General features: G+C 27.6%; 1 protein-coding gene across 6 annotated transcripts in view; it reads left to right on the top strand.

Annotated features, from left to right (window-relative positions):
- Nucleotides 1-9365, top strand: part of LOC108749981 (proton-coupled folate transporter) — a 23676-nt gene extending 14311 nt beyond the window's left edge. The window contains exons 1-10 of one of the 6 annotated variants that reach the window (XM_018489112.1): nucleotides 12-346; nucleotides 1175-1231; nucleotides 2619-2762; nucleotides 4263-4502; nucleotides 5056-5407; nucleotides 5890-6285; nucleotides 6834-6971; nucleotides 7149-7232; nucleotides 8814-8970; nucleotides 9111-9365. In XM_018489112.1, the coding sequence (XP_018344614.1) occupies nucleotides 2718-2762; nucleotides 4263-4502; nucleotides 5056-5407; nucleotides 5890-6285; nucleotides 6834-6971; nucleotides 7149-7232; nucleotides 8814-8970; nucleotides 9111-9243 (1545 nt within the window). In that variant the 5' untranslated portion in view covers nucleotides 12-346; nucleotides 1175-1231; nucleotides 2619-2717 and the 3' untranslated portion in view covers nucleotides 9244-9365. Of the gene's footprint in view, nucleotides 1-11; nucleotides 347-1059; nucleotides 1232-2618; nucleotides 2763-4262; nucleotides 4503-4892; nucleotides 4967-5055; nucleotides 5408-5889; nucleotides 6286-6833; nucleotides 6972-7148; nucleotides 7233-8813; nucleotides 8971-9110 lie in introns of those variants that run through there. The other 5 variants (XM_018489115.1, XM_018489111.1, XM_018489113.1 and 2 more) reach the window with 5 other exon arrangements.
- The last annotated feature ends 1094 nt before the right edge of the window (nucleotides 9366-10459 follow it).

Genomic DNA, 10459 nt, shown 5'->3' with positions numbered 1-10459 from the left:
AGACTATCGCGGTAAATACTTGAAACAAGTACCATTATATGCTCGCTCACGAATGTATTTTTGGACATCAGTGACACAAAAAGATACGCAACGCATACGTCGTGATATGTCACGACGCAATGTTCGCGCTGCACGTTATTCATCCGAGAGTCCGATTACGTAAAATCATCGATAAGGTGCTCCGACTCGAGTCAGTGAATGGAGGACGGTGAATGCTCTAAGCAAGCGGACAATGCGCATGACTTCAGTTCTACAGTGGCGTGTATGTACATATGTTACTCACGTGGCAAGACGTTACACTGGAGCGGAGCACGTGGGCAGATTAAACGCTGTTTAAACAACAATCGTAACAATCTTAAATATCACTGGTTTATCAATAAATGTTCTAGTTTACTAATGGATGGTCTTCCACGAAAGAAAACAGTAAATGTATTGGAATTTAAGTGAAAAAGAATAATAATAGTGCAGCTACTTCGGATCAATAACGTATTTCGTTTCATCTAAAAAAATTTAACTCTTTATACAAAGTAATTTGGATCTGATGTAAAAATACAATTATTTTATACTTAAAACAAAATTATAATTCCAATGCTAATGTTCTAATTAATCGAAAAACACTGAATTTATTTTATTTAAATAATTCGTATTAGATTAACTAAATATGTAGATATAAATTTTTTTACATAACTCGAGAGAGGTAATAATGTTAATATCTTTACGTTAACATTTTTGCGTTAATTTTTTATTCATTATTTGAAACAATAAGAACTGCATATTTAATAATAAACTAACTACTATTTTCTTAAACACATTCAAATTTCAATTTACTTTTAAATGTGTTTAAAAGTCAAACATAAAAAATAAATAAGTAGCTTGTTATCGACATTTTATCGACTTTATTGATTTTAATCACTTAAAATAACTTAAGAAAACTATTTAAATTGCAATTAATAATTATCTTCTACCTTTATATCGATATTATTAAATCGATATTGTTAAATCGATAATAAAGAAATTATTGAAAACGTAACTTCCGATAACGTTTAGGTGTGAATTTGCCACAGCGATTGAATAGTGTTCAATTTAACATTTTCAGTGATACGTGATAAATAATTTTGAATTATATTATTGAATAAACCAGAGTGATAAAATCATTCTTTGCAATATCTCTCAGTAACGATCCTGTAACAAGACATCGAATTTTGAACATCCAAGTTGCATCATCCTTATCGTAAGTGTGACGACAATATCTTACTGCACTTTGCCTACTCATTATATCCATTTGATATGATGATTACTCTTGTGTAATATTATATATACGCACATATACATACCACAAATCAATCCGTTCGAATACAGAAACAAAAATGAGAAATAATTAGAACTCGTAATAATAACAAGTTTTAAAATAACGTAAAAAACTTGAAAAAAAGAGTTGTCGCACGTAGTAATCGTAAGACATACCGTAAGACGTATCGTAAGAATTAGCGAATCAGTCAAGAATTATCAAAAATTTTCAACTAATTTTTTCTGATTGGCTAATTTTTACGATATTTCTTATGATTACTGTTACGAAAAGTGTGTGCGTTGGCCCTTAAATCTATAGCATGTATAAAAATATAAGATAGTAAAGACGTAAATAAATTTGCCAATCATAGGAGAGAATGTAAGGTTATTCCCTTATGTTATATATTTTCTACTGTGATTAGCTGATTCACTTACTGCTTACGTTTTATTATTTTATGTTTCTTTTTTATGTATTTCTGATTTTAATTTCAGAACTTATCATTTCCCAGATCATCACGTATTGTCCCGAATATTTGTATTAAAACAAAAATTACTTTTTGATCTTAAGCGAATTCGTAATACTGCAAACTTCTAATAATAAAATCTAAAAGTATATTTAGTTTACTTAGCAATGTTTTACTATCGCGAAACAAAACATAAGAATGTATACATTGTAAAATTATTATCCAAACAATCGTAAAAAGATATGCAATTTTTTAACATTCTTAAATTTTGTAAGCGATAATAGATAGATAACTAGATCTAATGCACTGAGAAAAACTCAGTTGTTAACTTGACTAAATGCGTTTAGTTCGTAATAGTTATTTAGTTCAAATATTTATATATTTACATTAACAAATCTTGTAATTTAAAGCATGTTCTTTGTTTGAATTAACAAATATTTAATTGAATTAACAAATATTTGCTTGATAGACAGTGACCGGTACATTTAATTGAATTAACTAATATTTTTTGGAAACAGCAACTTTTTTTTCTCAGTGTGCTAACATAAATAAAACAATATGATTAGAAACGAGACCGTTTATATTAAAACTTCAAATACGAAGCACCTTACCGGTCCGAGTGTTAAGATGTTGAACTACTATATAATATACACTCATTTAAATTGAATTGAATTAATTGAATTGAATCATTTAAATTGAATTATTTCTGAAAATTAATTCAATTTAAATGAGTGTATATTATATAGTAGTTCAACATCTTAACACTCGGACCGGTAAGACGCTTCGTATTTCAAGTTATAAATAAAACCTATAAGCATAAAGTAAAAACTAGCTCAGCGAGTTTCGAAAACTTATGCATATTTGCAGTAAAGTAGTGGACTATCCAAGAACAATGAATACATAACAGAATTCAGACGTATAAAAAAATTCATTCATTTGCATTGAAGTTCTTTAATTAAAAAAAAAATGGAAAAATCGATAGTGACTAATAGCGATATCAAAACCAATGAGGTAAGTATTATTATATGACATTATGATTAAAATTATAAAAATATTGTTTGATCAAAAATTCTGCCTTTTTCTAAAAACAACTTTTTTTGCGGCAAAGACAAAAAACTTTGTTCCTTTCTATCTTCATTTTAGTAAAAATATTTCTTTATGTTTATGTATAATAAATATAATTTATTATATTTAATATAAACGCATTCTATTATATGAAAATTTCAAATATAATCTTAAAAATAATCTTAATAAAATATTTTACATATTTCTGTCTAAAAATTTAAATTATTAATCAATTTATTAAAATATTAAAATTATATTAAATTGCTTATAATTTTTTCTTATAATTTATAATGCAATATAATCAATTGTGCGGCAAGCTGGAGACTTAAATTTTTAGCTCTTAAATATTCTTGCAATGTTTTTGTCAGAGACATAGTTATTTACGAGATTATATTAATCTTTTTTAAAATTATTAGATAAGTAAAAAGCATTTTTCAAGTCGTCATATTTGCACGGTATAATTAATTTTTAAATATTCTAGTGTTATATAAAATCTGTCGGGTCTCTTATAAAAGTTTTATTATTTTATAATTGTTTTATAACACACATATTCAGAATTTTTAAAAATATATTTTACATTATTAGTGTTACCAATATACATATACATTTTGTCTGTTTTCTTTTATAATTAATTTAAAGAAAGAATAAAATAATTGTAAAGAAAATCATAAAGCTTGTAAAAATATAAAGAATTGTGCAAAAATATCTAAGGATAAAACAATAATAGTTAATTAATTAGTGAATATATCATATCTATTTCTGTCATAAATTTAAAATTAAGAGCTACTTGTATTTTCTTCTTAGATATGACATTTCAAAACAGTTCGAAAGATTAAAATTATATAGATAACACAAGAGATACTGAAACGGTGATTACGTTACACAAGATCGATATTTTGTACAGGCTGTATGATATGAAATATTGAACACGTTTCCATGTGTGTAATAGAAAAAAATTTATAAATGATTGAATAAATTAATTAAAATTAGCCATGCAATTTTAAATTAATTATAATTACAATTTTATAATTCTCTTGTTTTTGTTAGTGTAAATTTAAAAAAAAGTGTCAATATTTTTAAATTTATTCGCTAGTTTAACCAATTAGTGCCCACTATTCTCATTTGAGGACAGTTACGTTTTAGCATGTTGAATGTTAAATAAACGATTTGTTAGTGCAAACAGATCTCTCTTTTAGTTGTAGTCTGCTTCTCAGAGGTGATATATATTGTTTTTTTTTTTAAATTATTTCTATCAATAAGGAAATAACACGTTTCCCTCAAAAAAATTAAAAAAAAATAAATTGGGCATTAATGGATTAAATGCAGAAATAGTTTCTGCTATTTATCTATGTATACCCTAAAAAGTTTTATAATTTTAACATATATTGCTAATAAACAAAATTATCCTCGAATTATATGTTTCAATGTTTATTGTGCAATTTCTAGGCGACACCACGGATGGAATTTTCTCATACAAACAGGATGTATACAAAATATTTCGGATGGATAAAACATATATCAGTAGAGCCGACTATGTGGCTCTACATGATGGCGTTTATGTTCACATCGGTCGTAGAGCAAGACTTGTTTAGATATAAAGCATGTCGAGTGGATCATGGTGTCTCTGAAGAAATTTGTAGGCACCTAAGTGATGATGATAATAAAGAAATAAAAACCAAAATACAGGTAAAACATTATATATCATATTTAAAATAAAAGAGAAGAAATATAAAAAGGGGAAAAACACGCGCATTATATTAAACTATTGAAGCATTTAATAGCTTGAGATTATTTGGAACAAGTGCTTGCTTATCAAATGCAAATCTTCAGCTGACAAATACTTTACGAGTATAATAATTGTACGAATCTCATTTGCAACTACAATGTAAGGAGTTATTGACGTATAGATAATCAATGAAAATATAAATGGGATGTTATCAAAACAAACGTAGTTGCCAAGTTAAATATTAGCAGGAGATACCCTCGCAACGAAAATACGTATCATGCAGCACATAAGAGAATATATTCAAACATCTCCGATCTTATTTTATTTCACGAAAACTTATATATTAAACAGAAGATTAAATAAAAGAATTTAGACAGTTTTACGAATACATGATATTTCAGCCATCTTTTTATCGCAATTTAAGGTAGCATTTTTGATGCTGAGACAATAATTGATTTTCATTCTTCAATTACGTTTCATTAAGAAAAGATATGTGAAAAATTGATCTTGCAGATGACTGTCTCAGAATTCCATCAATGGAACGACATTGCCGGACACGTGGTGCCTATTATCTTGGCGATGTTCTATGGCAACTGGAGTGATCGACGTGGACGTAAATTGCCACTCGTCCTTGGTCTAACGGGCAAATTTATTTACTCCTTCATGATCGTGATCAATTGTATGATAGACACCTGGAATCTGAATATGGTGGTGTACACAGCGACTCTGCCAATGAGTATTCTGGGCAGCGATGTCGCGATCTTCGGCAGCAGTTTCGCGTACATATCGGACGTAAGCTCCGTGCAACAGAGAACCATGAGAATCACGATCTTAGATGTCGTTTATCTCAGTACTATGCCTACAGGTAGGGATAAGTACTCTGAAAACAATTTTATCCAGAAATATAAATTATGTGAATAATTACCATTAAAGAACTTTAATTTAAATAAAGATTATAAATTTTTAAATCGTCTTCTAAACTTTTGAATCGTTGAAATAAATACAATATTATCATCGATAATACAATAATTTTAACGACTCAAAAATCATTTACAGAAAAAAAGATATTTTACAATAAATACTGAGTTTTATTTATTGTAAAATTTAATTATTATAAAACAAAATTATATAATAAATTTTTATTAAAAAATTATATAATAAATATTCAATATTTATTATAAAATTTCTTTTCTTCTATAAACAATTTTATCCGTTAAAATTAATGGATAATTGTCGTTGATAACATTATTTCACTACTTTAATTTCACGAATATATCCACGGTTATATAAAAGTCTTTGCAATTCTGTAACGTTTAAATAACTAATCACGTTTCTTTTCGTTCGCAGGAGTTGCACTTGGATCGTACGTGTTTACACATTTGGTCAACATGTCCTACATGATTATGTTTGCTGTAAATGCGACTTTGCTTTTAATAGCGATTATATATTCGCTTGTGTGGCTCAAATGGCAAACGTCATCACGGCAGCAACCGCTTTCGGGCAATAATTGGCTGCTAGACTTCTTCGACAGGCGACATGTCGCTATGACAATAAGAACATTATTGAAGTCGAGAATCAATCATGGTAAATTACACCTGTGGTTGCTCCTACTGGCGATGTGTTTATATACATTCCAGAGAGATGAAAAAGTCAAGAGTCAGATGTATACCTCGCTAATCTTTAACTGGAATGTGACGGATTTTAGCAACTTTAAAACGTTCCAATCGACTCTCTTCGTATTAGGTCAGTTTAACATAGATTTTATCCAAATTAGTCACATTGACATTTCGCAAATCTCAACGATATCAATTCACAATTGTGAGTTCAGTGAAGTGAAAGGAGAAATTTCTTCTCGAAATCGCAAAAACTTTCACTTTCAGCTAATTCATAATCTTGATTACTAACGATAATTATTTAGTATTTTTCTATTATAATAGAAAAATTATGACCCAATTGCAAAATTAAAGTCGATCTTGTAAAAGGTTCAACTTTTTTGTATAAAAAAATGCATGAGATAAATTATTATTATTATGTTGTAATTGGATTTGAAAATTTTTCTTAAGTAATTTTTAGATATTCAAATTTTTTTTATTTTAGCATTTTTTTATAACTATAAACGTTTTTAAATAAATTAATAAATTCAGATCTTAATACCACCATGTAGTTCATAAAAATAAATAATATCCTTATTATCATAAAAATATTTTAATTGTATAATTATCCTCATAAATACTTTAAATGCTATTTAGAAACATAAAGCATGAAATACTTAAAAAAGTTTGTACCTACAGCAATGCTCATTGGAGTGCCTATCATGAGTAAATTAATAAGAATGAAGGACACTTTCATCGTAATGATTGGAGCAATAGCGCACGCAGCTGGAAGAATAGTATTTGTTTCAGCTAACCGGCCGGAATTATTTTATGTGGGTAAGTATAAATAAATCTTCCTCGATTATATCTATATCAATCAAATTATTTCTGACAATAAATATTATAGGTACGATGTTATTATCGTTCAAACTTTTTAATAAGAATATTATACGCATTCTTTTATATTCAAATAATAAAGTAATTAGAAGAAATTTTATAATAATTATTTTGCAGGTGCTACTGTTGCTGCATTAGGACCAGTGGTAGCTCCAGTACTCAGATCTATGACCTCGAAACTTGTACCTGTAGACGAAAGAGGTGCGTGATAGTAACACGTCCGATAAGATATGATCTTTTTCGTAATGCAAATATGAATAGCCATTCCCGACGTGTTTTTACTTACTAAACGTAAATCCGTTGGCCGTCACGTCACAATTAGAAAAATGACTTCAAAGAGGAGAAATATGATAATTTGAAGATCTTCATGACGTTGTTGTAGTTTCAGCAGCAAATGTTTTAAAAAATTTTATTAATGGCACTATCAACTTTTAGCTTTAAAATGCATTTTATAATATTTTGTTTTTAATATAATAATATAATATAATTTTTTGTTTTTAAGATAAAGCAATTTTTAAATAGTTCTTTTCCTATATAATAATATTATATATATTTCAATATATTATATGAAAGAAGCATTTTGTTCCATTTTAATATTGCATTATGTAAAAAGTATCTACTTCAGTAATTACATAATATACTCGGATATTAAAAAAAACAATATAAAACTGGCAAAATACAATATGGCAGAAAAAATTATATTATAATTTTCATTATATGCAATTCAAGATTATAATCTTCCTGCAATATTGTATTTTGTCAACTTCATTGCTTTTTGATTAGTGTAATTCTATTATATTATGCAAGTACTAGAGCATTTACTTTTCACATAATGCAATATTAAAATGGAATAAAATACCTTTTCTATTATTATGAAAAAAGAACTATTTTAAAATTGCTTATATCTCGAAAACAAAATCATACCAAAATAAAACCTATATATTAGAATTCGTAAATCGAAAAACGTAGTTCGCAAACGCAGAATGAAAATTTGCATTTGTTTTTTTCAATGTGTGCGATTGGTTTTCATCTATGTGTATCTTGCGTGCGGTGATTGTCTTCTGAGTCAGCATTTGCGAACTACGTCTTGCAATTTGCGAATTATGTAAAGGCACTCTTACAGCTAAGTTAATACTTTTGCATAACATTAACGAAATTCAAAAAAACGATTTGCTATCGAGGCTAACGTTAAAATTATCGTTTTTTTACTTCCTTAATGTCATTTTTCCTACAATTGTGACATGACAGCCAAATTTGGCCAACAGATTTATATTCAGCAGATAAAAATACATCGAAAATAACTACATGTGCGTGTTGAAAAATAATATTGAACAGTGTTAATTATTGCACTTACTTTTGGATTCTATGCGTAGATTAAAACCAATTATTGATTAAAACCAAGTATTGATCTATAGGATTAAAACCAATTTAATCCTATAGATCAATACTTGTGATACTACAAACATGAAAAAAAAATATGTATATACTTTATACTAGAATCTGAATTTTCATTAGTAAGGGATAATATTTCCATATCAAATTGGATCTCATGCTAGTTTCAACTTCGTACTACACTAATGATTTTTCTTTTTCATTAGTAACAACTTTCTAAAATCTTTGGAATGGAATTTAATTCTAAAGACTGACAATTGAGCTAGTATTGAAAAAGAATTGCTCAATTGTCAATTTTAAAAAGTGAGATTTTACTCTTTAGAGTTAGATTTCACTTTAAAGATTTTAGAGAGAAAAAAGAAGGATAATCGAGTCGTTCTGATTTTTCAGGGAAAGTATTCGCAATGCTTTCCGTATGTGATAATGCAGTTCCGCTATTTAGTGGCATTTTATATTCCCAACTCTACAACGCTACAATAAAGACAGCACCGAACTCTTTTTATTGGTTAACATTCGCCACACAGATCGCCGTGCTTTTAATAATTCTGTAAGTAAATTATGATTTTCATGAACATTTTTTCATATGTCATTTTTTTCTCTCGAGTACAAAATATATTAAAGAACTGTGTCGCTTTTCTTAATTACGTCCGAATAATCCAATTTTAAAGAGTTATTATTTTTTTACAGATTGATTCAGTTTTCATCCTGGTCTAAGCATGCAACCGAGCAACAGGATTACAATGATGATGAGGTTGTGGCTCCATCTCTTTCAAATACTATCGAAGCTACCTCATCGAGTAACGTAACAAACGAATCTTAGAGAGATTGTACCTGTCTTACATACATAATGCATTGAAAGTCATACTTCGTCACACATTAACATTTTATTTTATAAAAATAAAATTTATAAATAGATAATTTACAACTGTAATGTCACAATATCATGAAATTCATGAAATTCCATTCGCAATAAGGTTAAACTTATTATATACAATACTTTCAAATATCAATTATTGTTATTTGAAAAAGATAACATAAAATTAATAATTACTCATCTTGCGATAAAATCATGTTTAGATTAATTTAATTGCCATATATTTATTCATAATAAGATTTGAAAAGTATTTGATGATTAATAACCGTTTAAGAAAATATAAACTATGAATTGGAAAATAATGTACGTTATAATAAAATGCGTATAAAAAATGTCTATATCATTGTTAAGATGTTAGTTATATATTTCTGACACAAAATAATTCTAATAGAATGCTGTTATATTAAAAATAATCTTAAATTCATAGAAGTTTCATTGAAAAATTATGAATTTAGAATCAGACTGTGAGATGTTAAAGTGTATAAATGCATTTGTAACATAATATCTACATATTAAGAATAGTATTACATATTTTAGATTGTTATATATTTCGTAAGATTAGATTATATTTTTATATTACATCATTTTGTAAATATGCAGGGTATCCCAAAATTCGCGCATTCGGAGCACAAGACATGACACTTCATGCTAGAACAAACAGCTTTTTCCTTTAACAAAATTGCGCCCGATAAACAATTTTTGCGTTTATTCGTATAACTTCAACCTGCTTTCCTGTAAAAACTACTTGTCAGACGCAATTTTGTTAAAGGAAAAAGTTGTTTGTTTTAGCATAAAGTATCATGTCCTGTATTTCAAATGTGCGAATTTTGGAACACCATGTATATGTATACATATACATATATTTTTATAATTAAATTTAATTATTCTACCGATTCGTATTCATAATCGTAGATCGATCCACGATTGATTCTCATTTCAGACAGTTAAGTTTGAATCAATCAGACTTATTAAATCGTAGTTTGAGAAGCATTTTTTAAATTAAACATTGAGGCTATGTTCCAATTGACTACTTGTACTGAAAATCTATAATGCACGTAATGTAAATTGTCGCATTTTCAGAGTTAGCAGTAACTTTAGAACATAGCCTGATTCAAATCTAATTCAAATCGGATCTCAGATTGAATTACGACTATGAATACGA

The sequence above is a fragment of the Trachymyrmex septentrionalis genome, unplaced genomic scaffold (genome assembly GCF_001594115.1).
Source record: "Trachymyrmex septentrionalis isolate Tsep2-gDNA-1 unplaced genomic scaffold, Tsep1.0 scaffold32, whole genome shotgun sequence".
Lineage (NCBI taxonomy): Eukaryota > Metazoa > Arthropoda > Insecta > Hymenoptera > Formicidae > Trachymyrmex > Trachymyrmex septentrionalis.
This window is presented reverse-complemented; position numbering and strand designations above follow the sequence as displayed.